General features: G+C 30.9%; 1 protein-coding gene across 4 annotated transcripts in view; it reads right to left on the reverse strand.

Annotated features, from left to right (window-relative positions):
- The window catches only part of LOC135142109 (telomerase-binding protein EST1A), a 101,564-nt gene that overhangs the window by 44,694 nt on the left and 37,069 nt on the right, over positions 1 to 19,801 (reverse strand). For all 4 annotated transcript variants that reach the window (XR_010282466.1, XR_010282464.1, XR_010282465.1 and 1 more), the window contains one exon: positions 3,699 to 3,844. Coding sequence is in view for 1 of the 4 variants with exons in the window: in XM_064073779.1 (XP_063929849.1) it covers positions 3,699 to 3,844 (146 nt within the window). In the remaining 3 variants the exon portion in view is untranslated. The remainder of the gene's footprint in view (positions 1 to 3,698; positions 3,845 to 19,801) is intronic.

A 19,801-nucleotide genomic window follows, 5' to 3' on the forward strand; every position in this document is an offset into this window, starting at 1 on the left:
TAATGATCGAATTCTTTCGAAGTTTAAACATATATAGTCAAAAGTTAGACAACGACTAGGAATTAAGAACACATTATTTCCCGCTGATTATCTGCTTTAAATATATTTCATATTGTCCGCATTTGAGGGGGTGTTATTTAACCGACTAGAGCGAGGGAAGTTCTGTCGAAATAACCTTCCATCAATTTTTTTCTTGCATGGGTATAACGCTGTGACTACTTTTCTTTTGTGATGTGAATAGAAATATCCTTTTGATGACGTCATCACAAAATTGGTCAAATTAAGAACGAGGCGCCCCATTATCTCGAAAATGTGAAGAATACGGACGTCTTTATATAATAATGATAAAATAAGAATTATAATATTTAGAACGTTTTGTTCGATTGTGGTTTAATTAATAATTTTAGTCCTTTGTTTTGACAAGACAAACGAATTCAAATCTAATTTCTACCTGACATTCTTCCGATGTATAAACATAAATAAACACTTGAGCTTCACATTTTACCTAGTGCTGAAGGACAAGAAGCTCTGATTTTTACTTTACCGGGGTTATCAGAAAACGAAAATCGTAAAATCAATTTTATAATTTTTTTAAAGGGCTGAATTTGTCGGATTATACTTATATAGCCCTCGACCATTTTTTTATTAATCAAATTAAGAACCTCATTTTCTAGAAAATGTGAGATTACCCACGTTTTTATTTAATTATGATCAAATAAAAATAATATTAATCATATTCAAAACATTTTGATCCATTGTGGCTTAATCAATGATTTTAGTTTTCTGTTTTGAGGAAACAATTCATTCAAATTAAACAAATTTCTAAGTGACACATGTTTCGATGTATTAACATAAACAGTCGAAGTTAAGCATGCACACTAATAATAATACACTCTTTTCCGTTGGTTATTTGCTTTGAATACACTTCATATTGTCTGTATGTCTAGGCAGCTCCTTGGAATTTTGCACCGCCGAGGCCAATGGTTTTTTAATTCTTTACCAAAAAACGGGATATCTAAAAGCGGTTTACCATCTAACACGATATTCCTAATATCCATATAAAATTTGACAACAATGGGTCCAATAGTTCAGAGATTCTCTGCCTAAAAAAATCAACACAGACAGACCAACAGACAGACAGACGAAAACATGAGACCCATTTTTCGTGCTACAGCGATCATGAAACGTTGAAATAGTTATTGGTCGGATGAACCATACTACAATACTTCTTTAGCTTACGCTCGGGAAGTAAAAAATTGCATAAAGTTATTTAAACCGAACTTCCATAGTTCCAGAAGCAACATCCAGCAAGTCCAGATTCTTAGATAAATTATAAAATGTGTTCATTCTATTTTAGAATCATCAGCTTGTTTATACACCCACGGTCATAATTTTCGATTGTGGCCCTCGGGAAATTAAAAGTCCTTCCTAGTGCCATAATCTCCCTAATTATGCTCTTAATACATAAATAACTATTATGTGAATTTTCTTTTTTTATATCCCGTGTAAGCTCAAATAAAAATAGATCGGAAATTAAACTAAAGGTAAACAAACATACTATGTGTGAATTCCAAGTGAAATGTCCTTAACAAAATTTTGACATAATGCATTACATATTTAGCAAAAATGAGCAGACAAATTTTAATGAGCATCCTAAGATAAATAAATTTACATCAATCTGTCCAGTACTTTCGAAAATTTTTCGCTAACAAAATTGCCAACAGACGTCAGACGACAAAAAAATGGATTTTTTTTTGCTTAAGGACAAGGGCTGTTATTTATGCCTCTGGTTTTTACTTTACAGCGGTTAGCACAAAACGAAAATCGTAAAATCAAATTTTGTATATATTTTTTAATAGGCTTTGACTAATAATGCCGCAGGAATTATAATTTGTCAAATGAAAAAACAAAATAACGGCAGTTGTCAAAAAAAAATCTTGTCACCCATTTTCTAAGTGTTCGAAATGTTTTTAAGATGGTCTACCACCTCATAAAATATTCTAGAACTATGAAATCTGCTAAACTGTTTTCTATTTCGAACTTTATTTACTCCTGTCCTGCAGATGAAATATTTTTGATTTTTCTCAAATAGAATTCTTCCAGCATTTTTTTAAATTTAAACCGACAAATAAATCATTTCTGTGTGAAAGATAATAATTTGCTCCAAAATTGAAATCTCCCTGTATCTCTTTCTCCCAAAAAGTTTTGATCATAAATTTGCCATACTTATGAGAACTTTTAAAACATCTGCAAGGTTTCAAAGCACTCAGTTTTGCAGTTTCTGTCACCTTGTGTAAGTAATTCTAAAAAACTCATTTTGAACATTTTTGATAGGATTTATTTGTCAAAATTTTGAGATGACGTCATCATTTTTTAAGGGGGTAAATTTTGATTAACGATTTACCATGTTTTGGATAATCTTAAAACATTTGCAAGGCAAGAGCATTCGCAAAAGTAAATTGTACAATGTTAGTCTACAATTTTGATTATTTTTACAAAAATTTGGACGCCTAGGGTAAATCTCAACACGGATTCATAAACTACAAGTGGAGGAATATGTTATTTTATAAAATTTACTTAACCTTTACAATTGTAAAAGACAAATTTTGGTCGGTCGGGTAGTTTAGAAGATATATACTTTTATTATATATTAATTATATTTATAAACGGCAGACGACAGACAGACGGAAACGGAGATCTATATAGCGTCTACAAACGAGAAACAAATGCATTAAATAGGTGTGACGTAAGCCTAATAAACTATATAAAAACATAAAATAGCACTCTGACAAATTTTTGTCGTTTCCATAAATCCTTATCCCATAGATGAGTACGTGTAGGCTTCCAACACATATATAAAAAAATTGAAACTTCCATTTTAGTTTCAACGTCCGACAAATAAGGAAAAAAGTCGAGTAATTAAAAAGTGAAAAACGAGAGATCTTTATCATACAACAGCAGGTGATCAAGTGAAAAAAATCCCTAAAGTGGGTGTTGCATAGTTACGGTATGCGGTAATCTGTGGAATCACTTGTTCAAAATCAAGTTTTTCAAGAATAAAAAACGTACTTTATGCAGCTTATTAGCGTTGAACAACTGTCGCTAAAAAGACGAAGGCTTGTATTTGCTATCTGCAGTTCAACATCACCATTTCAAGGAACACGCCTGCCAAAAACCTTATCGTCTATCAAGGAACATTGACATTGAAAAATTTGTCTTTTGTCTTCGATCCAACGATACAGCGAACGTACTCGTAGGAGTTCGAGTTCGTGTGGCAAAATTCCGATTCCTGTGACGAATCGCCGAATTCCATCAATCTAGTTTGACGAAAAGAGCGCAACATCGCTCTCGTTCCGATCGACCGTCGCCGAGTTTAATAACGCCTAACAACCATGACATAATAACACGAAGAAATAATACCATCCTACGAGAAAATAAAAAGTACGCCGACAACATTAACACTTCTAAATATAGAGCAGAAGCAAGACAAGACGGCCTCAGCGGGCCCCAGAAAAACGCGAACCGAACAAATTGATTTATTAAACGGCGATAATCTTCCTCGACTATGAATAAATTTTCATACGGAATGAATCGGTGGCGCATCGCGGCTCGTACTCTCCGAAGCATAGATGAAGAAGAAAGAGGAAGATTTCTTCTGCTGAGTTTATTTAAGGCCGTTGTACCCGAGTAAAAATTACCTTTCAATTGGGTGCTTTCGATGGCGAACATGTTGAGTGCCAGTAGTTGCAAGAACCTGTTGCACGGCAGGGGCACCGGCGAGTGTTGCAACAACGCCCGAAACTCCTTCAGCATCTGCATGGCGGTCTCCTGGAAGCTCTCCATTCTGGAACAGAACAACCGAAAGTTGAACATTGTAAAAACGCACGCATTCCGCTCAAAGGTGACCATAACTGTATCGCATAATCAAAAATAGCGGTTTCTGATTTTATTTTTCAGCGCCGCTATTATGACGGACAATTATGACGGACGGAGAGGCGACCTCGAACGACCTTGACGCGCTTCTTTCGTACTTTCCGGAAGTTTTTTCGGCAGCTGGTACGGCTGGATCGACTTCAGTTAAATAGGAGCCAATTAATGACGCAGTAACTGCTAGAGAGGCGTTCTGCGTATCGAAGACAAACGAACTGTATTAGAATATAACATCTGCATATACGGCGGACAAATGAAAGAGCGAAGCGAGCGACATATGTCATACAAGCGATAAAAATGCAACCATAAACTGTACGATACGTCAAGTGCATTATTTATTTACAGAAGTCATACGTTAACGACAACGATTTTTATTAGACAGATAAAACCACAAACTACTGGACCGATTGTTGTCAAATTGTACATGTGTATTAGGAATGACGTTTTCAAAGCACAAAAAAATTGTGAGGAGTATTTTAGGTACACCCTCCACCCAGACTTGCAGAATCACATTTCCCCTAAATTTAATATTCTTACAATAACTCTGTAACTCGTTTTTAGAAATAAAAATAATTTTGTATCAGTGTTCTCCATTCTACAAACATTAAGAATAAATCCAAATTTATGGTCCCTGTATAGTGAGTCAAAAAAAAAAAATAAATAAATGAGACAAATTATTATACTGATTAAAATCAAGAACGACTGTTATTATTAATTAGTATGACAGTGCATCTATCCAAATTGATATACGTACCTTACAAAAAATATCGATGACGTCATCTTTATTTCAACTTTAAGAGTTATAATAAAAAATAAAATTCGCAAAATGAAATCTTATAATTTTTCGAAGAATTTGGATTTATTTACTTTCGACCACATTTCGATTTCACAATTTTTCGTTTTTCCATTTTTCAATGTTTCGGTTTCGAAATTGTTCGTTTTTTTAACTTCAATTTTTCAATTGCTCGACTTCCATCCAAATTTTTCGATTTGAAATTTTTCAATTTTGTAATTTTGCGATATTACAATTTTTCAGTTTCTCAATTCTTAATTTTTCAATTTTTGAATTTTTCGTTACCTCAAATTTTAAAGTTCTTAATTTTTATTAGCATTTTCCCAATTGTTTATTTTCATTTCCTGGATTTTGTACGACAATTTTTCGTTTTGTCATTACGTTTATTTTTTTCAATGTTTCTTTCGATTTTATAATTTTTCGTTGACTCAATTTTTCAATCTTTAATTTTTCAAGTTCTTCTTTCCAATTTTTATTTTTCACTTAACACCTTTTTGTTTTTTGGTTTTTTCATTTTTTATTTTTCAATTTTACAATTTACAATTTTTGTATTTTTTTCATTCGAAAAGTCGAACAATCGAAAAATTAAAAACCGAAAAACTAAAAAACCGGAAAAAATGGAAAAACTGAAAAAACAAAAAAAAGGAAAATCGAGAAACCGATAAAACAAAAAAACTGGAAATTCGAAAAAGTTGAAAACTGAAAAATTGCAAATCGAAGCACTGAAGAAACGAAATATTGAACCATTCAGAAATTAAAAAAAGAGAAACTTAAAATATGAAAAAAATTAATCGAAACATTGGAAAGCCCAAAAATTGTAAAATCTAAAAACTTTGGCGATTCAGTAATATCGAAAAATTGAAAAATGAAATATCGACAAATTGAAAAATTAAGAATCGAATAAACGGAAAAGCTTTAAAATTCAATAATTCGGAAATGGAAAAATTTTGAAAACGTAAAATTAAAAGCGAAAAATTTTTATATTTCAAATTAAAACTAGAAAAATTGCAAATCAACAAATGAAGAAACGAAGGATTAAAACGACGAGAGGAACTGAAAAATCTAAAATTGAAAAACGAAAAATGAAAAATTCCAAAAATTGAGAAAAATCGAAAAAGTGAAAACCAAAAAAAAATCGCAAATCGAAAATTGTAAATTTCACATGAAAAAAGAAGAAAACCCGAAAAGAAAATAAAAAACAAAACGAAAAATTGAACAAATCAAAAATTAAAGAATGGAAAAACTGCAAAATTTAAAAATCGAAGAAACAAGAAAAATAAAAAAATTGAAAATTGAATACATAAATGAAAAAGTTTTGAAACCAATAACTGAAAAAGCGAAATATTAAAAAAAAAAAACAATTGCAAATAGAAAAATTGAAAATCCACAAACTCAAAATTTTCACATTGCAGAAAAGAAAAATTTGAAAATCAAAATACTGAGGAACCAAAAAATTGTAAAAATTAAAAAAAATAAAAAACCAAAACGAAAAATTGCAAATCTAATAATTGAAAAAATGAAAAATAGAAAAATCTAAAGCATCAAAAATTAAAAATTGAAAACTCTTAAAATTGCAAATTGAAAAAGTGCAAAATCTAAAAATTGAAACATCCAAAAGTTACAAAATCGGAAAACTAAAAAATTTTAAAATGAAACTCGAAAAGTTAAATTTAGTAAAATTAAAGAAACAGAAAAAAGTAAAGAAGAAAAGAAACAATAAATTGAAAAAAGTGAAATCGAAAAAAGAAAAAATTATAAAATCGGAACATTGAAAAATCGAAAAATTGTAAAAAAGAAAATAAAAAAAACTGAAACGAAGAACTGAAGAAATGAAAAATTAAAGAGTCGACAAACTGCAAAAGAAAAAACGCAAAAGAAAAATTGCAAATCTAAAGATTTAGGAAATGAAAAATTAAAAAATCGAATGCATAAATGAAAAACTTAAAAAATCCAACAATTGAAAAAGTGAAAAGTTGCAAAATCGACAAACTGAAAAAATTTAAAGAGAAAACTCGAGGAGTTGCATGTCGTAAAAATTTAGAAACAAAACCAATGAAAAAATGAAAAATTGAAAAATCGCGAATAGAAAAATTGAAGAAAAGAAAAATTAAAAAAACAAAAAAAAAATAAAATCGGAACATTAAAAAATCGAAAAATTGTAAAAAAGAAAATAAAAAACGAAACGAAAAATTGAACAAATCAAAAATTAAACAATTAAAAAACTGCAAAATCTAAAAATCGAAAAAACAAAAAAAATAAAAAAATAGGAAATTGAATACATAAATGAAAAAGTTTTGAATCCAGTAACTAAAAAAGCGAAATATTAGAAAAAAAAGCAATAACAAATAGAAAAATTGAAAATCCACAAATAGAAAATTTTCACATTGCAGAAAAGAAAAATTGGAAAATCAAAACATTGAGAAACCAAAAAATTGAAAAAATGAAAACTCTTAAAATTGCAAATTGAAAAAATGCAATACCTGAAAATTGAAACATCCAAAAGTTAGAAAATCGGAAAACTGAAAAATTTAAAAATGAAAGTCGAAAAGTTGCATTTCGTAAAATTGAAGAAACAAAAAAATGAAGAAGAAATGAAACGAAAAATTGAAAAAAGGAAATCGAAAAAACAAAAAAATATAAAATCGGAACATTGAAAAAACGAAAAATTGTAAAAAAGAAAATAAAAAAAGTGAAACGAAAAATTGAAAAAATGAAAAATCAACGAGTCGAAAAACTGCAAAATGTCAAAATCGAAGAAACAAGAAAAATGAAAAACTGAAAAATCGAATACATAAATGAAAAAGTGAAAAATTAAAAAAAACTGCAAATTGAAAAACTGAAAAATCCACAAATAAAAAAATTTCACATTGAAAAAAAATAGAAAATCAAAATATTGAGAAACTGAAAAATTGAAATAAAGAAAATAACCTAAACAAAAAATTGCAAATCCAAAAATTGAAAAAATGAAAAATTGGAAACTCATAAAATTGCAAATCAAAAAAGTGCAAAATCTAAAAATTGAAACATCCAAAAGTTGGAAAATCGGAAAACTGGAAAATTTTAAAATGAAACGCAAAAAGTTGCATTTCATAAAACTCAGGAAACAAAAAAATGATGAAGAAAAGTGAAATCGAAAAATCTAAAAAACAAAAAAAGTATAAAATCAGAACATTGAAAAATCGAAAAATTGTAAAAAAGAAAATAAAAACCAGAAACAAAAAATTGAAGAAATGAAAAATTAAAGAGTCGAAACACTGCAAAATCTAAAAATCGAAGAAACACGAAAAATGAAAAATTGAAATATGGAATACATAAATGAAAAAAACTTTCAAATCGAAAAACTGAAAAATTCACAAATTGAAAAAAAAAATTTAAAATTAAAACGAAAAATTGCAAATCGAAAAACTGTAAATCCAAAAATTGAAAAAATGAAAAATTTAAAACATACAAAATTAAAAATAGAGCACTCTTAAAATTGCAAATGTACAAAATCTAAAACTGAAACATCCATAAGTTGGAAAATCGGAAAACTGAAAAACTTAAAAACGAAGACTCGAAAATCATAAGAAACAAAAAAAAAATATGAAAGAAACGAAAAATCGAAAAAAGTGAAATCGAAAAATCAAAAACTTATGAAATCCGAACACCGCAAAATCGAAAAATGGCAAAAAAGAAAATAAAAAACTGAAACTAAAAATTAAAGAAATGAAAAATTAAAGAGTCGGAAAACTGAAAAATATAAAAATTGAATACATAAATGAAAAAGTTTTAAAACCCAATCATTGCATACGCGAAAAAAAAATGCAAATCGGAAAATTGCAAATCCAAAAATTGAAAAAATGAAAAATTGAAAATGTCTAAAACATGAAAAATTAAAAATTGTAAACTCATAAAATTACAAATCGAAAAGGGGAAAAATCCAAAAATTGAAACATCCAAAAGTTGGAAAAACGGAAGACTGAATACTTTAGAAATGAAAACTCGAAGAGATGCATATCGTAAAATTGAAGAAACAAAAAAAAATGAAGAAGAAAGAAAAGACAGGTAAAATGTAAAAATTAAAAATTGAAAACTCGAGAAATTTTAAATTGAAAAACTGCAAAATCTAAAAATTGAAGAAACAAGAAAAATGAAAAATTGAAAAATCGCAAATCGAAAAATTGAAAAAAAAATCTAAAGACAAAAAATTAAAAAAAGAAATAAAAACCGGAACAAAAAATTGCAAATCGAAGAATTGACCAATTAAAAACTGGAAACTCGAAAAACTCAAAATAGAAAAATTAAGTTAAAAAATTGAAAAACTGAAAATTTAAACGTGAAACTCCGAAAAATTGCAAATCGAAGAACTGAAGAAACAAAAAAAAAAAAAAATGAAAATGAGGTTATCAGAAAACAACAATGAAAAAGATGTATAATTATTCAAATAAGCGGATTGGTTGGGCTGCACTTTCGGGGAAATAAAATAACCTTCGACAGATTTTCTTTTAACCCTTTCGAGAATATTATGTATTTGATGTCGTCATCTCTGAATTTATAGTGTGACATGTTTCTTTATTTGTGATTTAATTAATAATGTGTTCATATCTTTATATTAGCATAAAAAATGTACAATAAAACTTCATATATTTTAAGAAATGACTTGTTCTGTTTTGCTTTACATTTTCTGCATTCAAGTCTTGTAACACTTTACAGACTTAATTGTACTTAGTCACAAATCACTTCTACTTAAAATTCTAAACGTTCTGTTCGTAGCTTTCCACTTTGTGAATAACATTTTGAGTCCTTTATTTGATGGCTTAAATAAACAATTTTTTTAATTCCTTTGGTAAAAGTCTGTATTGGTAACTTACCAATGCTGACTTTTTTCACACTTTTGATATCTCAATAGCCTGAAACTATGGAAATTTCAATTTTGCGCCTTAACTTAACAGCGATAAGAAACTTGATGTTCTTGACATTTCTCACTTGACGTAAGAAATTTTTGCTTCACGATTTTCATTTAAGCTGTTTTTTTTTTAATTTTTTTTAGATACAAAATTTTGAAATTGGAAAACTACGTTAGTAACCACAAATCGGTTTAACCGCATATCACCGCCAACTACACCACACACATCCACGACATTTCGAAACCGACGTAGGTCTTGAATACGATTAACATTTTAATACAATGATGCTTATTATTAGCCAGAATGATCTATAGTGACCACGGGCGGAGCTCGGGATGCGACTAATTTAACATATTCCGATTGTTCGCCGCATTTAAATTTATGTTAGTATCAGAGAGACGGCCGTGTAACAAATCATGTATTATGCATTGTGCGCGGTCGGTAATTTGATTAGTCAAGAATTTATGTAACTGACAACGTTGTCAGCTACCAATTTTCGAGGCGAAAGCCGCGACGTCTTAACAATGGACGACAAAGAACGTTTCGGTACAACAATGGATACGGCGGGGATGAAGAAACCCTCGTACGAGTACGACGCGGTGGTGTCGTTTGATGGCAGCCGCTTAATTACAATATGAATTAGGGTGGTGTCTTACGTGGCCCAATTAAGTCTCGATCATCTTTGGGAATCTGCCCGAGCGGGGCTTTTAGGGAAATGAAAGCGGCTCGATTATAGCTGATATTGCGCCAATCCAGAGATTGAATTCGGGCGTTAAATTCGAGAGTGTTTGATTTAATTACGTTCACGAACTTGAAAATGTTAGAGGTTAAACGATTTTTAAATTAGGAGATTTGACAGTGATTTATATGCGGATTAAAGGAAAACGGAGACTGGTATTTATTATAATTATTGTTAGAAATGGCAAATATTTGTTATCCAACTGTAAAGATGAGCACATACTTGAGCAATTAAAGAATGGATAAATTATTATTATTTCTATAAAATTTGACACGAGTTTTAAATGTCTCAAATTTGCACACTATAGTTGCATATTTTTTAAGGTAATATATTTTTAGAGTCTTATATTTCTTATTAAACTTTTTTTAATTAGTAGTGTTAAACATATTGATAACTTTATATAAAAAATACTAATATAAAAAAAATCAGAGCCGCCATATTTAAAGATGGAGGTCTGGAATTTAATCCACGTAATATTTAGTTGCTTTGACGTATAAATCAATCATTGAGGGGAGTTTTAATCCATTTATACAGGCTAATTCAATTTGTAAATTCCCGATTTTCTTTTATTACTTAAATGACACACCCTGTATTTTATGATAACTTATAGAGTTTATGTTTCCGTAAACTTTCTTTCAATACCAATTGCTGGAGGTTTGTCACAATATTTTTTTAATTATTGTTAATAGCTAGGGTAAACCCCAGCAAACCTGGTATCAAAAGAAATCTTACTTATAAACAAATTCGAAAATATTATAAGTTTTTTTTTAATATAAGAAAACTGTGTATCAAATCTACATCTTTAAAAATAGTGGAACTGAAAATATGACTAATTTTTGCAGAAGTTAAAAATTTCTTAAAAACAAAAACACCTTCCGATCAACTTTTTACATTTTTTTTTAAAAAACCCAAATCTGCAAAAATATACTGTACATTTTGTTGTATTTAAAGAAATGTAGCTCCGTTTATTCGTAGACGAATTAGAGTAAAAAATGTTTTGTTTTTTTTTAATTTTATAACTGCAAAATATAAATTTGATAACGCAAACTGTGTCAGTCTTAAAAAAAAAAGTTGAAAGTTACATTTGTATAGTTCTTTTCTTATAGTTTTCTATTTATTAAAATTATTTTCAATTATATAGTGTTCTGTGTTTGAGCGTAACATACATATAGTTTTTTTTTAATGGGACGATGTCAGGTTGCCATGTTATTCCAACTGTTGCGAAAAAATCGCAATAGGCTTATTATTAAAATCTGTGTTTCAATACTATGTACTAGCTCTGTTGGGATGTAAATTAAATTGCGTTTTAATACACAGAATATTTATAAAATTTTCAAAATATTCTTTGGAGTCCATTTTTTTTTTTTTTGGTAATACGTGAAGGGATTTTCGGAGTCCCTTGTGTTTTGTTTTTGAACTAATTTAAAAAACAATCATGTTTCGTGTTTTATTCTTGAAAATTCTGAATAAATTTTAAGGACCCTTAATGTCCTTTTTTTTAATCAAAGACGGATATTTTATTTGAGAAAAATTGGCAAGGACCTTAGGAGCCCTAAGTGTCATTTTGGAATTTCGAAGAGTCTTTTGGTTTTTGTATTGGAAAGAATCTTCCTGGTTACCTCTGCTCTGTGTCTGAAAAAATTTGAAGAAAAATCGGGGTTCACTGCTGTTCTAAAAATTTTGAAAGAATCTTTGGAATCCTTTGTATTTTTTTTAAATATGTGAAAGAGTTTCCGGGGTTCTTTGTCTTTAATTTTTGAAAAAAAAAAAAAAAAACAATTGAAAAAAGGTCGGGGTTCCTAGACTGAAGAGTTGAAAGAATTTTCTGGGTCTCTTTTGATTTTTGAAATAATTTGAGAAAATCTCTAGGTTCCGTGGCGTTTTATTCATCAAAATTTTTAAAGAATCTTAAAGGGCCCGAGTTTCTCTCTTTTTTTAATACGCTAAAGAATCTTGGGCACCATTTTTGAAAGAATTTGCAACACCCTGAAGAGTCCTAAGTGTCTTTTTTGAGTTTCAAAAAATCTTAGGGGTCCTTTGGATTTTTTTTAACATTTGAAAGAATTTTCCTGGTTCGATCTGCTTTGTTTCTGAACAAATTTTAAGAAAAATCAGAGTTCACTGGTGTTGTTTTTGAAAATTTTGAAAGAATTGTGTCCATATTTTAACATGTAAAAGGATTTTCAACGTCCTTTCTCATTTTTTTTTTTAGAAAAATTTGAAAAAGGTCGGGGGCTCCTAGTCTTTTTTTTGAAAGAGTTTGAACGAATATTTGGGGTCTCTGGTGTATTTTTTTCAGGAGTCTAAAAAAATCTTGGGCGCCTACAGTGTATTTTCTTCATATATGAAAGATTTTTGGGGGTCCTTTGTTTTTTTTTTTAATAATTTGAAAAAAAATTTCGGTTCCGTGACGTTTTGTTCATCGAAAATTTGAAAGAATTTGCAAGGACCTGAAGTCCTAAGTGTTTTTTGAGTTTGGAAGAATCTTAAGGGTCCTTCGGATTTTTTAACATTGGAAAGAATTTTCCTGGTTCGATCTGCTTTGTTTCTGTACAAATTTTAAGAAAAATCAGAGTTCACTGTTGTTGTTTTTGAAAATTTTGAAAGAATTGTGTCCATATTTTAACATGTAAAAGGCTTTTCGACGTCCCTTCTCACTTTTTTTTTTTTTTTTTAGAAAAATTTGAAAAAGGTCGGGCGCTCCTAGTATTTTTTTGAAAGAGTTTGAACGAATATTTGGAGTCTCTGGTGTTTTTTTTAAGGAGTCTGAAAAAATCTTGGGCGCCTACAGTGTATTTTCTTAATATATGAAAGATTTTTTGAGGTCCTTTGTGTTTTTTTTTTAATAATTTGAAAAAAAAAATTCGGTTCCGTAACGTTTTGTTCATAGAAAATTTGAAAGAATTTGCAAGGACCTGAAGTCCTAAGTGTGTTTTTTGAGTTTGGAAGAATCTTAGGGGTCCTTCGGACTTTTTAACATTGGAAAGAATTTTCCTGCTTTGATTTGCTTTGTTTCTGAACAACTTTTAGGAAAAATCAGGGTTCACTGGTGTTCTGTTTTTGAAAATTTTGAAAGAATTGTGTCCATTTCTTACCATGTAAAAGGCTTTTCGACGCCCCTTCTCTTTTATTTTTTAGAAAGAAATTGAAAAAAGGTTGAGGGTTCCTAGTGTTTTTTTGAAAGAGTTTGAACGAATATTTGGAGTCTCTAGTGTTTTTTTTTAAGGAATCTGAAAAAATCTTGGGCGCCTACAGTGTATTTTCTTAATATATGAAAGATTTTTTGGAGTCCTTTGTGTGTTTTTTTTTAATAATTTGAAAAAAAAAATTCGGTTCCGTAACGTTTTGTTCATAGAAAATTTGAAAGAATTTGCAAGGACCTGAAGTCCTAAGTGTATTTTTTGAGTTTGGAAGAATCTTAGGGGTCCTTCGGACTTTTTAACATTGGAAAGAATTTTCCTGCTTTGATTTGCTTTGTTTCTGAACAAATTTTAGGAAAAATCAGGGTTCACTGGTGTTCTGTTTTTGAAAATTTTGAAAGAATTGTGTCCATTTCTTACCATGTAAACGGCTTTTCGACGCCCCTTCTCTTTTATTTTTTAGAAAGAAATTGAAAAAAGGTTGAGGGTTCCTAGTGTTTTTTTGAAAGAGTTTGAACGAATATTTGGAGTCTCTAGTGTTTTTTTTTAAGGAGTCTGAAAAAATCTTGGGCGCCTACAGTGTATTGTCTTAATATCTGAAAATTTTTTGAAGGTCCCTTGTGTTTTATTTTTGAAATAATTTGAAAAAAAATTCGGTTCCGTGGTGTTCCGTTCTTCAACATTTTGAAAAAATCGTAAAGGGCCCTAGTATATATATTTTTTAATACACTAAAAAATGTTGGGCACTTTTTTTGAAAAAGTTTACAAGTGACTTTTGAGTTTGAAAGAATCTTAGGGGCCTCCGAACTTTTGTTAAAATTGGAAATAAGTTTCCTGGTTCGATCTGCTTTATTTCTGAAGAAATTAAAAAAAAAATCTGTGTTCACTGGTGTTCTGTTTTTGAACATTTTGTAAGAATGGCCCTTTTCTTAATATGTGAAAGGTGGGGGATATTTTTTAATGTGAAAGAATTTTGGGGTTCATTGTATTTTACTTTTGAAATAATTTGAAAAAAATCTCTCGGTTGCGTGGTGTTTTTTTGTTATTCAAAATTTTGAAAGACTCTTACGCCCCAGTCTTCTTTTTTTATAACATGCCAAAGAATTTTAGACACCATTTTTGAAAAAACTGCAAGAACCTGAAAAGCCCAAAGTGTCTTTTCTATGAATAATCTTCCTAGTTCTTTCTGTTTTGTTTTTGAAGAAATTTGAAAAAAATTCGAGATTTACTGGTGTTCTCTTTGGGACCCTTTGTGCCTTTTCTTTTAAATGTGTAAAATAATTTTCGACGCCTCTTGTCTTTGTTTTTTGGAAAGAATTTCAAAAAAGGTCGAAGGTTCCTACTGATTTTTCAGAGTTTGAATGAATCTTTACGTGCTCATAGTATTTTTTTTTAATACGTTAAAGATTCTTTGAGCCCCTTGTGTTTTCTTTTAATATGAAAGAATTTTCGGAGTCTTTTGTTTTCATTTTTTAAATAATTTAAAAAAATCTCTGATCTGTGTTTTCCTTTTGAAAATTTTGCAAGGATTTTAAGGAGCCCAAGTACATTTTTTTCTTTTAAATGCCACAAAATCTTGGGACCAGTTTTGAAAGAATTTGCAAAGACCTTATGAACCTTTTGTGCCTTTTCTTGAGTTTGAAAAATCTTGAGGGCTTCCAGTTTTTTTTATACGTGAAAGAACTTTAGGGGTCTTTTGTGTTACATTTTTGAAAGAATTTTGAGGATGTGTCACGTTTTTTTAATATGCCTAAGAATCTCCGGAACCAAAGAACCTTCAGTTTCTTTTTTTGAGTTTGCAAGAATCTTCCGTATTCCGTATCTTTTGTTTCTGAAGAGAAATTTGAAAAAATCCTGGGATTCCCTGTTGTTTTTAAAAATTTAAAACAATCTTAGGGAGCCCTAGTGCCATTTTCAATAGAGCAGCCTGTTTTTTATCAATGCATCTGAATCTGTTTAATAGTTTTTACAATTTTTAACTTCTTTAAGAGACAGACCAACATCTCAAAAGAAAAGAGCATAAAATGGAATAAAAGTAGAACAACGTGGCAACGTCGCATCAGAATTTCAAAAATAAACTATGATTATAAAACCTCTGTACAGTTGAAAATAATTTTGATTGTTACTCAAAGAACTAACTTTTTCTTTCCAGTAGTCTCTAGTAATGACTCACTCTGTATATACACACATTCGGAACAGAGTAATAAGCAAAAAGAAAGATAATTATGCTAATAAAAAAATATATTACGAGCGATAATAAAAAAAAAATGGAGTATTCACATCCAAAACATTCAAAATAATGTGTAAATTATTCAAAATACTGCAACTGTCGACATCGATTTCTGGTTTTAATTTCTGAAATTTTAATAATTGCTCTTTTAATGTCTATCATTTAGTTGCATCATTTCTGTTATTCTGGGATAATGTTGTAATTAATTAGTACCTTGATGAATTCTTTATGATCCAAACTAACTTCATTTAAATAAAAACACATAAAATATATCAAAACGACTGCAGCGCTTTCGAGTTCAGATATGTTGGACGAAACAAAATACTACTTAGTACCCGAAACAGAATAGAAAAATGTGTAACCAGAGGACCATCGTTTCAGATTTAAGATACAGACAAAAAAAATAATGTTAGTAGAAGTTTGAAACACAATTCAATTGACAATATAGAACCAAACCTACATTTAGCTGTTTAAAAATTGTCAACCCTCACGTAAAAATTATTAAAAATGTCATTTTTTGAAAAACCATCCAGAAATACGAATAATACAAGTGTGATAATTTGCATGACACTACACAATCCATACATCGTGGCAACACCGCCACCTCGAGCTTATCCAGCTAAATAATAATTATTTAAACAGCAAATCACATTCCAAGTGTTGAGATTCCCAACATCCATACTTACATTATGCATCACTATATTTACCAAGCAAAGATTATCACACTGCTTCCGCATTGATTTCAAGTGAAGAAGCAACGCTCGAGTACTTTTTCTTAGCTCACGCTTACGTTAAACGCTGCCAAACTTGTCACCCGGAGTGGTCCTGTAAAGCATCCGCTCCGGTAATTATATGATAAATAGGCCTCCGGTAGCTAATGGTTTAACTGTACGACAACATAAACTTTTTTACTGTTTCCTCTCGTGAATTAATTGGACGTCTTTGCGATTTCCCCGGTCGGCTCGTTAAGCTGACATTAAAACAGAAAACTGCCGAGCTTGATTATGGACCGGCCCGTTGCGGACATTGTATGGTACAGTCCCGGAGACAAATTACGACCAGATTGGCGTAATTAAAATCACGATATGGATGGGTTGACACCGCTTTCAAGCTCGCCTCGCTGTCAAAAATATACAATGGTAATGACAATTTTTCTGTGACCATATGGTGTAATGGAGATTTAACCACTGATTGTAGTAATGACAGTTCCAGTCTGACATTATATGGTTAGTTAACATTACTTCTCGTGCTCCATACAAGTGTCTTTTAAATCTGGTTGATTTGAGAAGACGGCATGTTGCAAAACTGCAATTTCATGGTGCATATTCAATAATATTTAATGTGACCTTAACGATCTGATTTACAGGTTAGTAAAACGGTCACAATCAAGACGGCCTTATATTGTGAAATACTTTAAATAAAGATGTCACTGATACACATAGCAATAGAAAAAAATAATAAAAATCACTAACTTCGAGTCAGTTTCCGGTCCTTGTGGGTGTGACACAAATTTTCGGTACAAACAAAGCTACTAATTTTGATATGTACAATGTAACACTAATCACAATGTGATGCACGCGTCGGTCATAGGCCTCTATTATCTATCAGATCAGTATTAATCATCACAGTTTAAATTCTGACCGTTGACCGTCTTCGATTTTTATTACGCTTGCACCTCATTTCCATGTAACTTTTCCTTTCTTTCGGTGCACCTGTCGTGAATCACCTCTCCATTGTTTTGCTTACGATTATGCAAAAGCGCCAGGTCCCGCGATGTGGGCGCGTCCTTAAATCGATTATTTACGACATAATTACACCTTTTATCCGGAAAAGAAGATCGAATTCATCATCGTCCTGCCAGAATGTTCCCATGGCGTCTCGTGTGCAAGGAACTCGTAAGAGTTTCATTGCTCACCGTCCGTACGACGCATCTGATAATTCTCACCGTTCCCATCGTTTATTCTACTAATTTATCGACGGCTTTCGATGCAAAGCAAATCCCTAAGCTTTGCCATTTCCCGTATGCCAACTCTTGACCATAACTTGACCGGTCGCTGGCGTGGCGGTGCGCGCAAAAAAGCAACTCTTTTTTTTTCTTCTGTAGCCGGAGACGGAATGACAGGAAGTGTTAAGTCTGGCCCGGGAAACTGAAAGCTTATCTGATTGATGATTCGGCAAACGCGACTCGAACAGACCTAAGCGAAGCGTACAGCCTGTGACAAAAAGCAAGCTTCTTAATTAATAAGCTCGGATTGTGAGAGTGGTCCTTGTTCGCCCACCGCCAAATCATAATCATATTTAGTCCATTTAAATACTATAGTCGACAATAATGTATTTGTGGCATTAATGTATGATCGTATTTTGTGGTCAAGATAAATTGTAATCGATTCATCCATTTCAAGCAGAACACCGTTTTCAAATATTCGCGAAATTGAATACCTCCCACACCACATTAAGAATTAATTACAGTCATATATAAACGTTTTTTATTTCACTGTTTCATCTAGACATAATTGTACATATTTCCTTTCCAGTGCGCTATACAGGTTCTATTCCTCAACTAATTAAAATTTTTCTTTTAATTTATTGCAACTTGCTTATTCAGCGGAATATACTGGCCACTGTTTCAGGAGCTTGTTAGTACTTTTAAATACAATTTTGTACGATTTAGTTTAGTGGTGAATTCCATTACGACATTTAATAACAAAAGCACTGAAATCCATTAATCAAACCGTTGCATTTATGTTGGCTAACAACTGTTAAATAATTTACAGTCTCTGTATATTTATTGTTCATTATCCTTATTTATTTATCATTCCACACTCTTCATGCACTGAAAGCAATTACTGTTGAGAGAGATTCGATTACACCTCAACCACTGAAAGTGTATTTGCGGGCAGAAAGAAAAGAACTAGAGGATTAAAAACTCAACACCTGCCGTTTATTTGTTTTCTTCACACCTCGCTAGCCGATTTGCCGGCAATTTTGTAAAAATGACTGGTTCATTTAGCACAAAAACGTCTGCACAGTTTACTTCGTGCTAATTCGAAATCAATGATTCCAAAAGTCGTTTGCGGATCAAAATATCTTCGACTACATATTTTTTTTTGTATTTCCAAATTACAATTTGCCTTTAGTATGAATTTAATAGCACTACAAAAATAAATAACTTTGGTTGTTCAATTTTACATTGTGATTTTTTGATTTGTGATCAAATTTTCGCAAATTAGACAGAAGCAGAATTTTGATTTCAAGAAAAATGTCCTCCGAAGATTACAAGAAATTCATGCTTGAGTCGTAATTCCGTAACGACCAAGAAGTGAGTGGTGACTGGGTGCATCAAGCCCGGTTTTCAGGAATTTCGTAAGAAGTTTCCTCGTGTTGCTGTTCTTGAAGCTAATTTTTTAAAGTCACTCAGTTACGTGAGAAAATTATTTCGCGGGACTGGTAGCATTCAGAGGAAATCAGGAAGTCGCACATAAAAAAATGCTACAAGAATTTATTAACCAACTTGATCCTGACGAATTGCAGAATGGATATTTTCAGCACGACGGTGCAACAGCTCATACAAAGTTGAAGTTTCTAAGAATATTTTATGACGAGCACATAGACCATATCTACCCATTCCGATTACCGAATTTGCCACTTTTATATTATTTCTTGTTCCCGACTTTGAAAAATATTATTATTGAACAATCAGTGGATACAATCGAAGATCTTAATGTGAGAATAATACAAGAGTGTGAAAATGTTTTACCGGATTCTTACTCGAGTATTTGAGAAAATTAAATTCGAATCAATTTATGTATCGAAGCAACACTTGGAGCAATTGTTGTAAATTCAATTAAATAGGTTCCTTATCACGAATTCATCGCAATGCAGTTTTTTAAGAACAAAATGTATAAAGGGCTCTCGTTATTTTTTTTTTAATTTTGTAAAAGTAAAAACTGTGTCAAGTTATGATCTACTTTTCGGCCGAAAACAAAAAAATCACCTGGTTCAATCTACGGGATTATACAAATTTGTTAAAAGTCCGTTCAGTTTTCTCTATTTCCAAAATGTTCTTGTTTAAATGAAATGCAC

The sequence above is a fragment of the Zophobas morio genome, unplaced genomic scaffold (assembly GCF_036711695.1).
Source record: "Zophobas morio isolate AGI-343-1 ecotype UQ-CSIRO unplaced genomic scaffold, CSIRO_AGI_Zmor_V1 ptg000004l, whole genome shotgun sequence".
NCBI classification, from domain to species: Eukaryota; Metazoa; Arthropoda; class Insecta; order Coleoptera; family Tenebrionidae; genus Zophobas; species Zophobas morio.